This window comes from Corvus hawaiiensis, chromosome 16, assembly GCF_020740725.1.
Source record: "Corvus hawaiiensis isolate bCorHaw1 chromosome 16, bCorHaw1.pri.cur, whole genome shotgun sequence".
NCBI lineage: Eukaryota > Metazoa > Chordata > Aves > Passeriformes > Corvidae > Corvus > Corvus hawaiiensis.
Window position 1 is genome coordinate 16,100,244 of NC_063228.1, and position 20,274 is coordinate 16,120,517.

Genomic DNA, 20,274 nt, shown 5'->3' on the forward strand with positions numbered 1-20,274 from the left:
CTTGGATTATGAGTCATTCCCTAAGATCCCAGGTCTTCAGGCAGGTACCCCACGGCGGGAAGGCAAACTGTTGTGTGCCAGATCCTTCTGCAATGAACTGTCCTCCTCCAGAGTCAGAAGTTGGTAAGAGTGCCCCAAAGATGCCCAACAGCGAGAGGAATCTCTGTGGGCTGGACCCTACCAGGTATGGAACACCACAGCAGGACTTGCAGCCGAAGCTGGATCCTAACAAGCAACATCACACTCCAGAATACCTGGTGTGATATGCTGGGAGTGTACCACACACCACCACAGCCTCATGGAGGAGGGGGATTAAAGTCATCCTAAAAGGAAGCTGCTAATTCCCTTCTCACAAATCTTCTCTCCACACCAAGAGGATCACCCAGTACCAGAAGTCAACCTTTCACATTCATGGTACAATGCGACTGCTCAGCCCTAAAAGGCAGGAGCTGCCATAGCTGGGGCAAGGGAAGGGACAAAGAAACAGGAAAAGGTGGCTGCAACCCATCCAACCAAATGGAAAACACAGCGTCCACAGAGCTCTTCTTCCAGTCACAGAGAAATGCTTGGCTGCCTTCATGACCACATTCCGTGTCAGTAAAACATCCACCAGCACTCTCCCAGTTTTGAGACCTTCAGCCCGCCTCATTGCCAGGAGTAACATCAGCAGCTCATCTAGAGGGGCAGAACCACGTCTGGCTGCTGCAAGTGGAAGAGAAGTGATCCACACCATTGAGCAAACCTCTCATTAAGATGCTGGCACGTGATAGGAAAAAGATTTGCTTAATTATCCCCTGGTAATTCCCAGTTTTACCCACAGGAGGTCAGACTTTGCCGAGGCTTATCAGCTTTCCATGCAAGCAGCCCAGGGCAAACCCCATTGCTGTGGGACCAACAAAGCCACTGTTTTACTAGCCCAGCTTAGGTTTTGGCCTAAGACCCTTCTGTGCTTCCTGGCGTTCCCTGATGATCCTCCAGATGCTCCTCTGCCCACCTTACCAGCGCAAACCACCTCTCCAAGGCTTTTGGACACCCACGAGGACAGTTCTCATGTGATGGATCATTCCATCCACTTAGCCATTCCTCACTTGCTTTTCTTTTCTTGCTTTCATGTGGTTTCCCAATCCAGCCTTCCAGTCCCTCCACTGCCCCTGCCAAAAAGCCTCCATTACGTCCAGTGCCTAGTCCATAACACCAGCCTGGTTTCATAAGGAAATGTGAGATATATAACAGTACACACAGAGAAATTTCTGTTCCTGTAGGTTCTGGAAAACGTATGTTCAGGGGGAATAGCATTCCTACACAAAGGAATGGCTCAGTATGAGCTCACTTGTTCTTGTCCTTCAGAGAACAGAGAGAGAAGCCACCATCAAGACACAAACCCAAAGGTCACAGGCTTCACCCAAGACTGCACTTGCGGAACTACTTTATTTCATGTTACGTGAAAGTGTTCCAAAACTCTGGGAACTAGTTTGGTATAAACAAAGATCCTTCTTTCATCCCTAGAAAGCCTTTGTAGACTCACTGCCCTCCATGCCCAGGGGCTCCCCGGGTCTTGCTCTTTATTTGAACCACTGCAGGGTTTAGGACTTAGAGAGCCTTGGCATTCCTTGGCTTCTGTAAAGCTGTCAGCAATGAACATCTTCCTCCAGGAAGAGGAGTAGATGCATTCAAACGTGTTTTCCACCAGCCATCAGACAGCTACTCAAGCAAGGTCTTCACCCTCTCTCACAGTCACAAACAGTCCAACAGCCTGAACACAGGCTGGTGGAGATTACTCATACAGCCATGCAGGCTCCAAAGTTTTACAGCACACAGCATCCACTCTGCCCATATCATCTGCCATTTTCACTGCCCACTGCTGTCTCCTTTTATCCTGCATTCACACAGGCCCCTCTCCTGAAGGATTTCCCCACACTGATCTTATCTCTGTGCCCTTTATCTTATCTCTGCCTCCTTGAACTCTATCCCCCTACAGCACCCAGAATACTGGAATTAGGTAAAACCATCAGGCAATGCAGAGGCTTTAGTCACCATTATACTCCTAAAATATCTCTTGATAGTGCACCACTGAGCATCAGGACAGAAGTTTGGGGAAAGCCTTCAATTATTCCAACTTTCAGAACACTGAGAACAACTGTCTGGCTAAAGAGTATGTTCAGCTCCAATCATGGTTCACATTTCAGCAGAGAAACTCTGGGAGTCTGTTCCCTCTCCCTGTGCCTGCTCTTGCTTTTCCAAAGCATGTCAATCCCCAGCTTTTTTTTCCCCACATGAACACGTTCTCTCTGCCGCAGTTTCCTGGGAGGGACATGAGAATACCAGCACTGCTTTACCTCAGAGGGGCACCACGAGCCCAAGTATACAAAATACATACGTCCCACATATTACAGTGAAAGGATCTATAAATGTTGAAGGCAGATGAAAATTTTTCATCCCCCTACAAAATCTTAGCAAATGCTGCCCACACTTATCTCTGTCCTCACACCTCTCCCTCTGCTTTCATCCTCTTTTAAACCTGCTTTCCTTGCTAGCTCAGTTTCATTTAGCACAAGGAACATAATGCTTTACATGTGTGGAAGTGCCCTTTAGGACCCTGCAGAATCAAACACCAGTGAATATAAAATAATGTATTATATTTCCAATTTATATTTGGATAAACAAATGATTTCTCAGCACAGCTTTTGGAAATGGCTCTCATGCTCCATGACATGAGTTCATTGGTGTCCACAGTAGCATTAGCCAGTCACAAGGAAGCCTTAAAGGAAGCACATTACCAGGACTGCTTACTGCTTCCCCCCCAGTTTGGAGCTTAGGGCTCCTCTGGAGCAGTGGGACTGCCCTGCCTGACCACCAGCAGAGGATAGGGCCCAGCACTGCCCAAGACCCCACTGACCATTTGTGACAGCACAGTGGCTGCTGTGTCTGTCTGCAGGACTTAACAGGGGTCTGTAAGAAAGGTGAGGACAGGCTTTTCAGCAGGGCCTGTAGTGACAGGACAAGGGGGTATGGTTTTAAACTGAAAGAAGGGAGATTAGACTAGGTATTAGGAAAAGATTTATACAATGAGGTGCTGAGGCCCTGGCACAGGTTGCCCAGAGAAGCAGTGTTCAAGATCAGGCTGGACAGGGCTTGGAGCAACCCAGTCTAATGGAAGGTGTCCCTGCCCATGGCAGAGGGTGGGACTGGATGGGCTTTAAGGTCCCTTCCAACCCAAACCACTCTAGGATTTTATTTTGCCTCTAATCACTGCCCAGTAGCTTTAACGTAAATACAAAAAACCCTCTTAAGACCCCGTTTAAAATGCAGCTGCAAATGGCTCCAAGTCCTCTGTGTGTTTAATGTTTCATTATCATGTTTCATACTTTCCTTGTGGTCCTTTGTGGTTTCCTTTAGATTGTAAACCTTCCGGGTAAGGGATGTGTTATCTCTTTGGCAAGATCCTGCCGTACCAAGCTGTGTACATGTACAACACCATATAAAAGATTATGCTTTATTGGCCACTGAAGCATTGCTAGTTAATAATCTTTAATGTGGCAGTTATTTATCCAGTCGTAAACAGAACACTGCTGCCAAGCCAAGTTAAATAAACACTATAGAAATCCTTCATCTTTAAAATGAGCCGATTTCTGTCCTGGACATCACAGGCTTTGCAAAAAAAAAACAATCATATTGTTACTGAGCACAAAAGTAGTCATATTTTAAAGCTTTCCTGAAGCAACAATTGTTTCTAGTATTTGCGCTGAGCTTTTCCCAGCCCCCAGGGCAGAAGCACAGCCCAAGTTCTCCTCACCCTGCACTACTGTCTGTGGGATGATGACCAAGGAGCCAAGCAATATCTAGAGCCTATGCTGTGTATCCTCTGTGGTATCTCTGTGGATGGAGAGCTGATGTCAGGAAAGGCCCTGAAGGAGTAGGTCCTGTGGAGATGGGATGACCCTGCTCTGGCTCTGAAGAATGGAACAAAAGAGAACAAAGTTGTATGACCAGAACTTTGAAGGACACCATAAAAAAAAACCCAAAAAAACCAAAAAAAACCCCACCACCTTTTCCCTGATTAGGAGTCATTTAGATATTAAAACGCACAACCCTGCATATGCTAATAGGCTTAATTAAGTACGTAGTCCAACATACATGACTGTATTAATCTGCTTAGATCATGCTATATGTGAAGAAAGATCAGGGGGATAAGATTTGACTTTATATGAGGATAAAAATTTTACCCAGTTAGGAGGAAGACCCAAAAGGACCTCAGAGACAGTTGATGGGCTACTCTCCTCTCCCTCCTCCCAAGCATTCATTGTAAGCTTCTACATAAGATGATGATGATGATGATGATGATGATGATGATGATGATGATTATTATTATTATTATTATCTGGGCTAACACTATACTATTGTTATTATTCTATCACAGCTAGGGCAATTCCAAATCTGCATTTCATAGAATCTGAGAATGGTTTGGGTGGAAGGGACTTTAGAGCTCATCCAGCTCCACCTCCTGCCACGGGCAGGGACACCTTCCACTCGACCAGGTTACTCCAAGCCCTACCCAACCTGGCCTTGAACACTTCCAGGGATGGGGCAGCCAGAACTTCTCTGGGGTACGGGTGCCAGGCCCTCATCATCCTCTGAGTATAGAATTTTTTCTGAAAATCTAAACAAAACATACTCTTTCAGTTATCTCCCCTTTCCACTCCCCCTTGTATTTCTGCTGCTTCAATAAACCACACTATTCATGAATCTGTGACGGTGGAAGTTCTTATTGAACATTACCAGACTCACAGCGTTGAACATGCTCTGTTTGAGAACCTGTGCTCATGGAAGTTCCTATTTAATACAACCACTTACAGTGTCAAACTGGTTAAAATCAGAGACTAAGCTCAGCTACCCTCACTCTCTTTGATCTCTAATAACAGCCGGATCACAAGGGGTTTTCTTTTCCACCGAATTTCTATACTCTTATCACACTACCCCAACCACCCCGTCTGCCAACACTGCCCCTCACTGTCACCCACCACCCCTCACAGCTCCTATCACCCTTCTCAGCCTTCATCACCCTTCACACTCCCTCACCTTTGACCTGCACCCCCTCACCGTCCCTCACTGTCACCCCCCACCGCCCCCCGATCCTTCAAAGCTCCCATCGGCCCTCACAGCCGCCCTCACCACCCCTCCATCAGCTCTCACAGCCCCTCACAACCCCCCCGTGGCGCCTTACAGCCTCTCACGCTCCGCGTCACCCCTCGCAGCCGCTCACCCCTCACAGCCCCGCGCGGTCCCGGGGCCAGGGACGCTCCGCGCGTGCCCGCCCGGCCCGGCGGGACCGCGTGCGCGCGCCCGTCGCAGCGCTGCCGCGCCCTGTGCGCAGGCGCGGGGCCGCTCGCGCCCCCGGTCCCGCCGGACGCGGCCCGGAGCGGCAGAGAGCGGTGAGGCGGGGGGGAGGGTGGGGATGAACGCGGCTCCGGGAGCCGACCGGGGCGGGTGGAATTCGGTGTCGGGCGGTGACACCTCGGCGGCATCTCCCCGGCGAGCGGCCGGGAGGGACCCGGAGGGGCCGGCCCCGAGACCGGCCTTCGTCGGGCCCCCGTGGCTGGGCCGCGGGTCGCTGGCCGGGCTCGTGTGAGACCGGGCAGCAGCTGCGGGGGAGGCTCGGGCGCGGCCCCAGCGTCCGTGTCTGTCCGTGGGCTCCAGAACGCAGGGCGGAACCTCCGGGGGTGTCGGTGACCGGAGAGCGGGCGCTGTCCCCTGGTCCCTGCGGCGAGCCGGCCGTGGGGGCTCTGGGCTGCGGCTGGGGCCGGTTCGGGGTGTGGGGAGGCTGGACGGTGTTTGTTTAAATGGCTTGTGCGTGCCTCGGGTGCAGGTCAGCGCCGAAGAGGATTCTCTGAGCGCTGGTGACGCTCGCCCCGACAGGCACAGTTTACACCCCTTCTGCCAGCCCACCCCGCAAAGAGGCAGTGGATCGTCACAGCTCTCTAAAGCCAGCGCTGGTGTTCTGCAGCCTCTACCTTCAATGGTTTTGAAATTTCTATAATGAAAGTAGAATTTTGTTGTGAGTTTGTTTTCACGTTAGTCTTTCCAGCCCATCCTTCAGTGAAAATTGCTGGAATATTGGGGCTGGCGAAGCATTAGCCACCAAACACCAAATTTAGAGTGCTGGCTAGAACCTGCCAAAATGCTCCTCGGCCTCTCTGGGCCTGTGAACAAGCGAGCAATAGCCGGGTGGATGCAGCATGCTCAGCTCATTCCGGTCCCGGGGCAGCAGGAGGGATGGCACCTCACAGGTGCTGTGTACTTGTGATGAGAGAAAAGTGGGACCTTCTCCTTCGAGCTGTACTATCTCAATCCTTGTATTTTTGTGTCCAAGTCCTACAAGAAGCTGGAGCATCTAAAAGCTTTTCTGGCTTACAGGAAATCCCAGTAGGATTTTCAGAGCGTCCAGGAGTACCCAGAGCACAGAAATAGCATGGATCATATCTGGGGCACAGTATTACCAGAACTGGGAAGTCCCTGTTGTTGGAATGTCCTTCTTTCTGTAATCACTAGCTGTTAAACTGTTGCAAAAGACTTCTCCAAGATAGTTACTCAGGAACAGCAATGATAACTCGAATCCAAGGACTCCAGCAACATTTTATGGTAACTCTTTGCTCCTTCCAAGCAATACGTGATATTTATATCCTTTGTAACGTTCAAGACAGCTGTGGATAGTACTGCACAATAATTATCTGTTGGGAATCCTTGTACTGAATGTCTTTTCTGTCATTAATATTTGAAAGTTTGCAGGTGTTCCTGTAGCCAGAAATTTTAACTCAAAGGAAAACAGCTTTCTCCCTGGGTTTGGTTTGGGTTTGTTTTTTTTTTTTTTTGGGGGGGGGGGAGGTGGATGGGGTTTGTTTGTTTGAGGTTTTTTGGATTTTTTGCTGTTAATGATTAAGTGCCACCAAGTAAATGTTACTAGCAGGCTGTTTGTGGATCTGTCACATATTTAAGTACCTCTGTTCTTCCCGGCTCATTCCTTTTATTGTGACCTTTGTTTTCTCCCCTTGGTTGTATTTGCTTGTTTGTTCTGTGAACCTGAAATCTTTAAGGGCCTCCATCCTCTGATCCCCCTGTTATTTGAACTGTAAAGAAAAATGGGGGAATAAAGCTATCCCTGTACTAAAATAACTGTCTGTATATTTAAGGCAAGCAAAGGAAACCAGTCCACGCTGCACGTGTGTCTCACCATCTCCAGCACCAAGGTTATTGCAATCTGATAATGCTGCCCTGGCATTTATTTAGGTCGTAAGTGGCTTTGCTGTAGTGCTGAAGCCATATCCAGTCAGTGACAAGCACATTATTGATAACAGACCATAAGTTAGGTCCTTGCTGTTCTTCTGGCTCTGTGGACTCCCCCCTGCCCTCTCTGTTAGGTTGGAGAGGCAGCTGGAACTGCTGCTGTTGGGCTGTGTGGCTGCGTGCTCACAGATAAGTTACCGCTCAAAATAGTTAAACTGTGTTAATGGTCTGAAAGAAAAACAGTTCCTTATACTCTGTCTGTACAGCCTGGAATTGGGACTAGAACCAAAGAACTACAATTTCTCTAAAATTCATTTGGGGATGCCTTTATTTTCAGGTATATTTGCAATAGTCTGACACAATTGCATGGGGTGTGTTGGCAGGTGCAGTGAGTTTTGTCACAGAAGTGGTATTCTTGAGCTATTTCCTGCTTTGGTATTTGACCAGACAGTCACCTGATACAAAAATAGATCTCTTTGCACTATAATTAATGATTGACTGGCTTGGAGTCCACATGTGTTGGTGGGAATATGTGCTGGTGAGGTCCAGTTCTGGACTCAAATGTTTTAAAATCTCTGATGTTAATATATGTGTATCTGTGGTATTCACACTCTTAGGCTTTAACATAACTCATTTGTTCTCCTCCTGCTTTAACTTCTGCAGTTAGGGAACAAGTGCCTGCGCTTTCAGACGTGTTGCAAAAGACCACGAGCTGTTGATTCCCACTGTCTTGGGAAGGAGACTCAGGAGAAATCTAGGAGACTGCGAGTGTCTGTGTTAAGGAGTGTGCTGAATGGTGCTTGGGGTGTAGGCAGCTACATCAGCACAGAACCACAGAGTGGTTTGGGTTGGAAGGGCCCTTAAGGCTCATCTCATTCCACCCCCTGCCATGGGCAGGGACACCTTCCACTATCCCAGGGTGCTCCAAGCCCCCTCCAACCTGGCCTTGGACACTTCTAGGGATGGAACAGCCACAGCTCCTCTGGACAACCTGTGCCAGGCCCTCCCCACCCTCAGAGGAAAGAATTTTGTCCCAATATCTAATCTAAACTTATTCTCTGTCCATTTAAAACCCTTTCTCCCTCTCCTGATTATGTTGTCAAATAAGTGTAACTTTGGTGTAGCTGCCAAAATCCAACACTTCATTAGTTTGTTATGTTTTTATGGGGAAAACAACTTAAAGGAGAAATAATTTGTACACAAAGTTGTTGTAGTGACTGTGTTTCAGGAAACTTGTGCTGTGTTACTGCCAAATCTGCTAGGGTGACTATCAACCTTTGGAAAAGAAAAATTAATGTTCAGATTAGTTTGAATTTTTCTACCTAATAGGACAAAGGCCAGATGCCAACTCTCAGCAAATCAGCTGTTCTAAGCCCATAGTCCACTGCATATCTTCAGAGTATAGTTGGGTTTGTTTCAGAACTGGGGATCTCAACACTGCAGAGCTGCAATTCTAAAATCACTTACCTGTGCAGCAAATACCCATTAGTCCCAGGAAAAGAGACACTTTCCAGAGATTGCCTATTTAATGCAGACTTTGTACATCCTGTATAGAATAGGGGGAGCTAAAAGTATTTGTGACACAGCTGCCACAAGTAGTAATCCTGCTTGTGATTTTAGAGACTGAAATGAGTTGTTTATGCTGCAAGCACTTTAGTACTGTGGTTAATTAGCTGTTCTTCTCTTTGGTGAGGATATTTGTCCCCTTGTTTTCTATAGCACAGTTTCAGGTATGAAGGTTGGAAGCTGTGCATGCAGAGACCTTTTTTTTGAAGGTACGGAGGTCAGTGGTGCACCTGATGCATATCAGTGTTGCCCAGTGCATTGTTTAAAAAACAGTCTAATTTTTACAGATTGTTTTTCCCCTCACAAACAGGCCTAGCAGAAGGGAGTAAGTCATAAGAAGATCTGTACAATGACAAGTTCTAAGATGAGGATTAATAAAAGCACTTCAGTCTGGTTGGTGGAGGAGTTTTGGGGCTCTTTTTGCTGAATGTTTTTGTTTTGTAATATCTTCATTCTGTACAGAAAATGTTTCTTTTCTAATCTAGGCCCATGTGGAGACAGGATTCCTGCTCCTGCTTTACATTTCAATATGCCTGTATCCTCCAGGTGAGAGACTTGGAATGCATTGGCCAGTGCAGCGCCACTGGAGAGAGGAGGAGGTGTGTCAGGTGTGTTAAATCCCTTCAAGTTTGCTCAGAACAAGCACATGGGTACAGAGCACCCTGAAGAGCAAAGCTTCCTGTAAATCCTGTGCCCTGGACCCTGAACTCTATAGCAGGTCCAGTCTCCCAAAGTTCTCTCCCAATAAGACTAGAAAATTAGCAATATACGCTAATAGTAAGATGATAAAGTTGGCAGCTGATATGTTATTATAAATGCCCTTTGATTTTGAAATCACTGTCAAAATAATGCAGGTCTAGTTTGGGATTCCACACTCATCAGCTTTTCACTATGAGGTGCTGTTTCTGTACCTTTGCTGCTGCACAGGAGTGTTTGTTGCTACTCTTATGCTTTTAATAGAGCATAAGTTTAGAAAGATGACAGAAATAAGTACCAAAATAAAGCAATGTGTTGTTCCAGTTCCCTGAACTGGAGCTGTTGGCTGAGCTTAGGTTCTCCTTTACTTGTAAAGTGTAGTTGGTGTCTGAGTATCTCCCCTGTGTAGGGTAATCTACACTTCATTTCAGGAAAGGGTAATCCATGACAGAGCGTACCAGATTACTGAAGTTTTTATCCTGAGCAATGTCAGAAGAAAGGAGCAAAATCTGTAGGGTTTTGCAGAGCTGGAAGAAAATAGAATTCTGAGTAAAATGTCAGCTTTAATTTTTATATGCTCATCTTGCTGTAAATTGAGTTTTGCTTTCCAAGAGAAAACTGTCTACTACTTAGTGTAGACAATAATGAAATAGTCTGAGATCATAAGATTTTCCTACCCTGTTTTTAGCTGCTGGCTGAAATTATGGGAGCACAGATCTCCCCCGGAATAAACAAGTTGTAGGGATAACTGCTGGCGTGAATAAAGTGTACATCTCCATTTACTTACTGCAGGGGCAAGGAGTGTGTGCAGTGATTTCCACATGCTCAGCAAAGATTAAGGATTTGTGTGCTCCATTACACCAGGGTTACTGCTTCATCCACCCATTTCCCAGTTTAGGTACCCCTTAAGCTCTCCAGCACTGCCCATTAAGGCTTTGTGTGTTCATGCATTGCACTGAGTAGGTCTTAAATCACTATAAACATGTCTTATCAGTTAATTTTACAGAAGAGTTAAACTGACATAAGTATCCACACTGATACTTGAACTGTTTTGACTAAATGGTCTTTTTGTTTTGTTTTAAAGATGACTTGGGGAATTGGGACATTGACTGGGTTCCTTAAGAGACTTTAAATGGCACTGTTCATATTTTGAACCTTTTGCAAGAGAGAATGTCCAGCAGTCATCTGTGTGGGTGTATTTTTGATAAATATTGATATTGTGAGGAAAATTAATTTGAGCATTAGTTTTTAAAAATGGGATATATATTTGTTATATTGTATATATACAACACGTACAGTGCAATGTTTATTTTGTGGATGTGTATATATATCTGAGTGGAAAATATATTTGTATTGGCAAGTTACTGCTGAGACTGATGAACTAATTCTGCTTGCACATCCCTTGAGCATCAAAGGCTTCCCTGGAGCCTGCAGATGAGGCTTCTGGTTCTACCTGGCCCGGCACAGCACATGCATTGTTAACTCTTGCATGGAAAAAGGCTACTATTTTGTGGAACAGATCGATACAAAACCCCACAGTTGCAGTATGATATAGGTCATGGCATGGACAGTGCTGAGGCTGTCCACTGGAGAGTGTGTGGGGCTTTGTAACACTTTGTGTCCCTCTCCACAGAGCAGCAGCTCCCACCCTCCTTCCCAGCGCACAGCGGTCTGAGCCGGGGGTGCCTCTTAGCTTGGTAAGTTATAGTCAGGCTGTGAGGGCTTTGGGACCTGCACTTGCTGCACTTGGAAGTGATGTGTTGAAGCAGCTTGGCCCAGAGTAGAAAATCCGTAGAGAAAACTCCCAGGCACACGGGTGTGACGCTTAGTCACAAAAACTGGATAAGGAATAATCATGTACTGTGGGAACTGCTCAGGCAGTGGGAGGAGCAGGTGAAGGATGTGATGCTCTTCAGTCACTGACTAGCTTTGTCATGCTAATAAATCCATGGAACATTGCCGTGGACTGGGAAAGGCTTCTTGGCAAACATCTCTCCTAGGGATGCCTTTTCCTGGTATCTCAGATTGGGTCTTCTGCTTGTAAAAATCCACCTGTGTTTCCATTCGTGCTGTAAGCTGCTGTTCTGGACCTGAAGAAACTCTAAATGTGTAAGAAGTAAAACATAGCTGCATGTACCTGTAAAGTACATGTTCCTGCACCTTCTGGCTTAGATAAGAAGAAAATGAATAAATCAGTGTTTGACATAAACCAATGCAGACATTGTGTCTAAGAGGAAAACATATCAGCAACAGGTATTTAAATATGTTTTTCTGCCAGTAAATGTAGTGGAAAAGAATCTCAAGGTGATAGATGTCAAACTGACAGCATCCAGTGAGTGCAACAGAGAGGAAAAAGGGATTTGATGTGTGGCTTTGATACCATGTCACGTTTTTCACTGAGAGTCAACACTGTCTTTGGTTCTACATAGTTGACTGTACTCCCAGACAAAGTTATAAACTGAGGTGTTATGGGGAAGATAAAATAGTAAGACTGAAGCTTGTATGTTCAGAGTCAGAGTTTGCTGTTGAAGGGAGACATGTTTGTAGTTATTTCCAATTTTGCAACAAAGAGAAGAAGAAGAATTAGTACAAAATGAAAGATTTTTTCAGTCTTACGGTTTGGAAGGACCAGAATGAAAACTCAGACATACAAATACGATCAATACGAATTGTGTTGATTTTTTGCACTACTTTGACAGATATGTTTTTTTAATGGATCATTTTTTAATGCATCATGTAAAATAGTTTTGCAAGTTACGTGCAGTTTTCCTTTGGTCTGGAGGGAAAAAAGGTAGGAATTACCCTCTGTTTAATTTTAATGTTTGTTGTGTGTTTTTATGATGTAGGCAGGAGGGAAAGTTACTGACTTATGGCTTTGATACCATTTACCTCCAGTATCCTCTTACAATGCTCTGCTCTTTAGCGTTTTTGAACCTTTGTGGAGCCATTAACCATTTCTTTCCTCTTACATTTTTTTCAACAAAAGTGTGTTGTGTTTTTCCCCAGACCTTTCTCTTGTTTGGTTCTGTGTGTTTACCTTGTACCTTTTTGGTATCTTACTGCTCACAGTGCCCACAGGGACTGGACACCAGAAGTGCTTGTGTCATCCCAACCCACAGGTGGGAAGGAGGGAATGCTTTATATTGAAGTGCTTGCAGCTATGAGGTATATTTAAATTAGATATTAGGAAGAAGTTATTTTCTCAGATGGTGGTGAGGGCCTGGCACAGGCTGCCCAGAGAAGCACTGGCTGCCCCATCCCTGGAAGTGTTCAAGGCCAGGTTGGACGAGGCTTGGAGCAGCCTGGGCCAGTGGAAAGTGTCCCTGCCCGTGGCAGGGGTGCTAGCATGAGATGATCTCTAAGATCTCTTCTAACCCAAACCGTTCCATTATTCTATGGCTTATGCATTCTCCTAAATATAAGCTGCAGTGAGGAACTGCTGCGTGTCTAAATGTGTGTCTGAACTTTAGACTGTAATAAAGTGCACAAAAAATTAATTACAGATAAAGACTGTTTAAGAAGGTGATAGTACATTCCTAAGAAAGAAAATGTGGGATTCTAGGACAAACCCTCTGTTATGGTGCTTCATATGCAGTGGTGATATCCCAAGAGAAATCATCTAAATGCCTAAAAGTATTTGCCCTGCAGAGAGCTCTGATGTCAGGTCTCTATCAGTTACTTGGGAAATTGAGAGGTTTCTAGACTTTGTCCTAAAAGCATATCAAAACCCAGCAGGAAACATCTAATAATCTGCTGTCACACTACAGCTAAACTTGTAATAGAACACTGTCAGGAATTTTATCGTGGTGCCCAGCCTGTGCTGTACAGAGTGCCCAGGGCAGGCACATCACAGAGATCGAACTGCATTTAAGCACATTGAAGCAATCCATCGAGCTCTGTGTACTCTGCTGGAAGGGATCATCGCTCCACAGTGCAGCCACAATGCAGTGCTCCCAAAGACTCTGTGCATGAGATGAGCTGGTTGCTTTCTAATGCTAAATGGAGTGTTTAATTCAAGCTCTGAAACACATCTGCCCCAGGGAGGGGTGGCAAACTGTACAAGTGACAAACTGTGCTTCTGATCAGCAGGTGCAGGGGGAACAGTGATGTCCAGTCTTGTTTCCAGATCCATGCAGCAGAGATGTCAAGGTGTGCTGCTGTGAGTCTGGGCTTGGGAAAGCTGCAGGATGCACTGAAGTACTGGGGGAGGAGAGGGGAGCTTCCTGACAGTTGTCTTTTGTTCTGCAGTCACTGCTACCTTGCTGTGTTGCTTTGTGCTTCTTTCAGACTTCCCTTTAGGAGGCAAACATCTCAGAGGTGATTGAGTATTCCTCAAGGATGGAATTCATCTGCTCATATTTTTGCGGTTCATTTCCTCTTACTGGGAAAAGGACTACTAGCCAGCAGTCTTGAGGAAGCAGTTCTCATTATCTCTTCATGTGCTTTCTGCATGGATTAGTTTAACAAGGTTATGAAAAAGAGTAAATTGGAGTCTTTTCCACGCCTACAACACTGCTCAGAAATTTGAACACCAAATGGTGTGGTACAGGTCTGGAGGATTACATTGGTCTTGATTTGCAGGGCAGCATAAGGGAATATTTGCTTTCTGTTAGCACCTTATAAAAATGCCCGCCAAAATGTTGGTTGTCAGTATCTAACTGTATCTGTAAATAGCAAAGAGCTGAATCCAAGGTGGTGTGATTGCCCATGCACAAGATGAAAAACATCATTTTCAAAATTTGGTAGTTCCTGTTATAGAGCAGCTGCAGTAGATTAAATGAAGTGTCTTAATAAGCTTTTAAAATGTAGCCAGACTTTCAGAACACAAAGTTGCAAGAATACCTAAATGGAATAGGGAACAAGGATCTGATCAGTTATAGCTTGGGTTTTTTTAGGACACTCTCTTTTGTTTATTAAAAGCAGTATCAAATAATGTAATCTCAGGCTTTAACCAAAGTTGAAATTTATTTTAAAGAAGTTTAGACTGTAAATATTTCACTATTGTGGACTATTCCATGTATTCTCAATTTGAAAGAAATAATTACCCTCTGCGTTAGTTGTAGTTCAGATAGTTCAGTTTGTTAGTTCCTGCATTTTGGAAAGAAAAACAAACAAACCCCTTTAATAATAAAATAATTATTCTAAATTATAAAATTATTGAAGTTGCCCTCAGCCTTGTTATCTTTAGAAAAATTGTAACCTTGTATTCCCCATACAGAAAGTAAGTAATAATTCAAATCTTTTTTTCTGCTGATGTGTTTTTAGACACTTTCAAAGAATTTTTTTTCACAGGCAGTATGGGAATTTGCCTGTCACGCTTGGCTTCACTGCTGTGTATTTTATACAGATTCAGACAGCTTTCAGCAGTCTTCTAAAAGCAGTCCAAAAGACAATGGGAAGAGCTAAGGGAATGAAATGGAAAATGTGGCTAGACTAGCAAGCTAAATATTTCCTGAAAATTCAGTCACTGACTTGAAATCCTGCTGGTTACTGTGGTCCTTGCTTGGGTTTGAATTGTAATGATTGCTTGCCTGCTTCAGAGTTTAAATTTAACCTTGAAAAAGCTTTTGCCTGTGCTGCAGCCATTGTTGGCAGATCCTCAGTATGCATTTTTCTAGTTCTACTTCTCACTCGTGTACTTGCTTTTTTTTTTTTTTTAATATTACACTTACTCAAAGAGCTCCATTATAAGCTAATAAATCTAACAATCTACAGTTTTGGGGCAGGTACTAAGAAAAAAGCTCTTTCTCCTGGTTCTGTTCTTTTGTGTTAATTCCTGCTTTTTTAAGAAGTCATTCTGATCAGAAAGGATAATGACTGCTTACCCTTAGTACAGAACTTTAAAGCTTTGTGGCTGCTCAGAGAAGCTGTGGCTGCCCCTGGATCCCTGGAAGTGTCCAGGGCCAGGTTGGATGGGGCTTGGAGCAACCTGGGCTAGTGGAAGGCAGGGGGTGGAATGAGAGGGACTTTAAAGTCCCTTCCAACCCAAAACGTTCTGTGATTCCATGGTTGTTATGAATAATGTTTTGGTGGGGTTTTTTTGGTTTGTTTGTTTTTGGGGGTTTTTTTGCTAGTTATTACAATGCCCTTATGATCCTGTGCTAACACGTACTAGACCTCATTTCAGTTCTGTGCAGTTCAGTTGCTCATGTTGTCCCCATCTCCAGTTAGAGGATGTTTATCATAACATGATGCTGACTTCTCTAAAGCAGGAAGGAAAGAGGTTTGCTGCAGTAAGGGTTTGGAAATGAGTCTCTCTGCCTGCCTATAGCCTATATCTTTATACAAACATTCATTCTGAAATGTTTTTTCTCTTCTACCTGCCTTACCTCGCTTTTATATGGAGGGGTAAGCAAGGTAGTTTAGGTGAGTATGGGACTTCGTGACACAACTGCACTCTCACACAGCCATCTTCTAGTTTTACTCCCTAACTGAAACTCCAGCCTCCCTCCAAACACAAGTCTGTACTGCCTGCCTGCTTGCTTCCTTGTGCTGGGAGGGATGGGCAGGAGACAGCCCTGACCCCCTGGCTCTTGACTGCTGAGGGTGAGACATCTGTCTCCTCTTCCCAGCAGCCCAAAGTTAAATATTGCTCTTTACACAATTGCCAGAAGAGAGAGAACTTGCCCCATAGGAGGGAGGCAGGAAGATTCAGAAAGAGTTGAGGAGGAGATGAAGGCTGGCTGGAATTTTCCTGAGATTTCTTGGGCTCTTCTCCTTTGGCAAGTAAATCCTCCCTGTTGGAGGCCTGCTGGCTTACAGTAGCTGCTGGCACGGTATCAGGAGCTATGCACCATTGCACTGAAGCACACAAGTTCTGTTGGTTTTGCAGGCACAGTTAAGAGCTGGTCATGCTCTGGCAGCCCTGACGATGCCCAATTGCTTTGCTGTCACTTTTTATTGCAGCATCTAGAGCTGTGAAAAGCATAAGCAGCCAGACCTACTTGCAGACCCCACAGATTTATCCCAGCCAAAATACATATAAAACTGTGAGCTCAGATGAAAACTTCTGGCAGTCTGACTACCATCCTCTAGCCATGGATTTCAGTGAGCTTCAGGAGCACATATTCATCAAATTCATTAGTTTCTGGAATGGGCAGTAATTGCTAGAGTGAAAAATGTGTTTGATGCAGCCTGTAAATATGCCTGTGTATCTTAGAAAATAAGACAAGAGAAGAAAGTTTACAGGGAAAAAAAAAAAGACAGCCAAGATGAATCTGGGCATCTTAGAAGTTGTCTTGTATGATGAGCATTTTGCCTAACCCTCCTTAATATAAACCTAAGCAGCTCCTAAGGGATGATGGCAGAAGGTGGAAGTGTGCTGGAGACTAGTGCTGCAAGCACTAGTGATAGTTTCTAGTGATAGTTTCCATGCTGAAGTCTCCAGGAGCAGAATGGTTCATCTCCCTGTGCTTTTGCTACTGCAAAGTAGGATTAAATTTCTCTTCTACAAAAAGACCTTATTCTAGGATTTGAATTAAAAATAATGAGTGTTTCTGTGATTCCCAGGTGGAGAATTACAGAAAAATGTTAACTTCCCTGGAGCTGACGTTGGCTCTGCGATGGACTGGTGTCCTGCTGTTACTGGATCTCCAGGAAACATACGCTGAGCTCACACTGAGACCCCACAGCTGAACATAAGATATCTCACTTTCAGAACTGGAGCCAGGACAATGTATTGCCTCCCTTAATTAGAGTCTGAGAATTAGTTTCAGATGTAGAAGAATGCAACAAAAAGAAATGGTGAGCATTTCTGTATCATTCTTACACTTACCATCACATCAAGAAAGATGATCCAAAACCAGTCTTCTTTTTATAAAAAAATCCTGAATTAAATATTGTAGAGAAAAGCCATCCAAAAGTCTTCTCTGAAAGGCTCCTGTATGTTGCTGCCAAACTTTTAAAAGAGGAGTTAAATTTGGGACTTTCAGCATGTGATTCTGAAATACCCAGGTTAGCATTTACTCAGAATCTAAAACTGTCTGGATTAAATATACAGCTGCTTCAGGCAAAATGTTTTATTTACTTTCTTATGGTGAAGCTATGAGGATGAGATCCTGTCTTGATGGTATATCTACCTTAGGAGTTTCAAATCATTTTAAAGCACCTGATTTATGGAAGACCATGCTGATAAAAGTCAAGTTCCATGCATTTTTCAGTCCATCAATACAGGAATGACTAAGGGTTCTTTGGAAGCCTTTCAGTAAATATTTTCATTGACTTAACCTTGCTATATAATGTCTTAATTGGACAAAACAGTTTTATAGGCCTGTTGCATTTTATAGGGGCTGTCTGGCTTTGCAGAGTGTGCAGCATTCACAGCCATGTTCCCAGCTTCAGTTCAACACTGTGGGCACATGGGCAGAGGTTCCAGCCCTGGGCAGACCTGCTGCAATAGTGGAATTTATTGTGTGTCCCCTTCTGGCTTTGCACTGACTGATTAAAGCCAGTTTGGATACGGCCTTTAGTGGTCACAGCAACACTCTCTGCTGTGACACAGGTGTGCTGTGAACCTGGAGCCAGCTGGTAGATCAGGTAAACGTGGTATGAGGCACTAGAGGCCAGAACCTGATGATTCAGCTCCTAGTGCTGTCACAAAGATGTCTGTGGCATCTCCAATGGGAGAGCTGTTGTGTGCCTGTGTGACAGGGCATGGCCAGCATCCAGAGCAGCACTTAGAAAATGTAAGTGCTTTAATGAAGGTGTTTGAAGCTGACTTGACCCTGTACTGCAGTCAGGAAGCAGAGTTTTGTCCTGTACAAGTGTCTCTTCTGGTACTAGCAATGATCTGGCTGACTGTACAGCTGCACACAGAGTCACTGAGGTTGGAAAAGACCTCCAAGATTGAGTCCAACCTTTGACCAATCACCACCTTGTCAACTAGACCAGAGCACTAATGTTACATCCAGTCATTTCTTGAACACTTCCAGGGATATTTCTTGAACGCTGTTCAGGGACAGTGACTCCACCACCTCCCTGGGCAGCCTATTCCAATGTCTGACCACCCTTTCCATGAAGAAGTCTTACTTATCCAATGAAAAAGAAAAATTGTACCAGATTAACAAGCTAATCTCAGTGACTGTGTGGTCACACAAGTGCTAGTACCAGCCCAAAGAAATTACTGAGAGGACATGGCTGTGGTTAGTAGGAGCACAGTATCTCTTCTCACTGGCTGCACAGTCTCAGAGCAGCATACACTACTTGTGAGACTGCATCTCTAGTACAAGTTTCACTTATACTTCCCCAGAGAATTGCAAAGAGAGATTGCAAATTGAACATACTTTGCAATATATCTTTTTGCGGTGGGAGTCTTCTGTTCTCTTAAGTGAGATGTTAACGTAAAGGTCCATGCCTCAGCTTGGGCTTTCAGTTAGGGAAATTAATTTTCTAGGGAGATGTCCTCAGGATCAGCCTCTGGGCTGGCCTTTGATCAATTACTGCAGTAGGAGTTACTGACAGAATGGAAGAAAAGTTTGGCTGAAAAATAAAAAGGCATCTTTAACTTTCTTTGCTTTAGAAAACAGTTTTGCCATTGCAGGAACAAGTATGTACATATGTGTGTTCATAAAGAAAATAAGAGATTATCTGTTACTCAAACCTCTGGTTTTCAAATTTCCTTTTGCAGAAAATTCCAAGAGTCCGTCAATGACTAACTAAGGTCTCTGTTCTCATGATTTATGTGATTTGCTTCTCCTGGAGCCATGGATGAATACAGCCGCTTTGTGGACTGGGACAAAATGGATGTAAGTGCCCAGAGCCAGGATACAAAAGAGCTCACCTGCACGGACTTCCACGAGCTCAAGCAGCTGGCCCGGCAGGGCTATTGGGCCAAAAACCACTCTCTGAGAGCCAAAGTGTACCACAAACTCATCAGCAATATCCCATGCCGCACAGTGACCCCGGATGCAAACGTGTACCGGGACATCGTGGTGAAGATCATAGGAAAACGCAGCAGCAGCTCCCTTCCACTGCCGGAGTTCGTGGACAACAGCCTGATCCCCACGTACTGCCTGAACGCCGAGGGCATCGGGGCCGTGAGGAAAATCATTCTGTGCATCTCCAATCAGTTCCCAGACATCTCGTTCTGCCCCGCGCTGCCCTCGGTGATCGCGCTGCTCCTGCACTACAGCAAGGACGAGGCCGAGTGCTTCGAGCAGGTCTGTCGCATCCTGGCTTGCAACGACCCATCCAAGCGGCTCATCGACCAGACCTTCCTGGCCTTCGAGTCCTCCTGCATGACCTTTGGGGACCTGGTGAACAAGTACTGCCAGGCAGCCCACAAGCTGATGGTGGCCGTGTCCGAAGACGTGCTGGAGGTGTATTCGGACTGGCAGCGGTGGCTCTTCGGAGAGCTGCCCATGGCATACATCGCACGGGTCTTCGACGTCTTCCTGGTGGAAGGGTACAAAGTTCTCTATCGTGTCGCACTGGCTCTTCTGAAATTCTTTCATAAAGTCAGAGCTGGGCAGCCCATGGAGTCTGACAGCATCCAGCAGGACATTCGAGCCTTCGTGAGGGACATCGCCAAGTCGGTGTCCCCAGAGAGGCTCCTGGAAAAGGCCTTTGCTATCCGCCTTTTCTCTCGGAAGGAGATCCAACTCCTGCAGATGGCCAACGAGAAGGCTTTGCAACAGAAGGGCATCACGGTCAAACAGAAAAGGTAGGACTCAGCACAGGTAACCTGAGCAATCTCCCGAGTTTTCCCAGTGTGTGGAGCAGTCAGGCAGCCCTGGG

At 45.2% G+C, this 20,274-nt stretch overlaps 1 protein-coding gene across 6 annotated transcripts in view; it reads left to right on the top strand.

The window, feature by feature from the left end:
* Positions 1-5,348: 5,348 nt before the first annotated feature.
* Positions 5,349-20,274, top strand: part of TBC1D24 (TBC1 domain family member 24) — a 32,531-nt gene continuing 17,605 nt past the window's right edge. For 2 of the 6 annotated variants that reach the window (XM_048320517.1, XM_048320523.1), the window contains exons 1-3: positions 13,630-13,699; positions 17,050-17,283; positions 19,166-20,200. In XM_048320517.1, the coding sequence (XP_048176474.1) occupies positions 19,242-20,200 (959 nt within the window). In that variant the 5' untranslated portion in view covers positions 13,630-13,699; positions 17,050-17,283; positions 19,166-19,241. Of the gene's footprint in view, positions 5,430-5,529; positions 6,637-9,329; positions 9,391-13,629; positions 13,700-17,049; positions 17,284-19,165; positions 20,201-20,274 lie in introns of those variants that run through there. The other 4 variants (XM_048320518.1, XM_048320520.1, XM_048320519.1 and 1 more) reach the window with 4 other exon arrangements.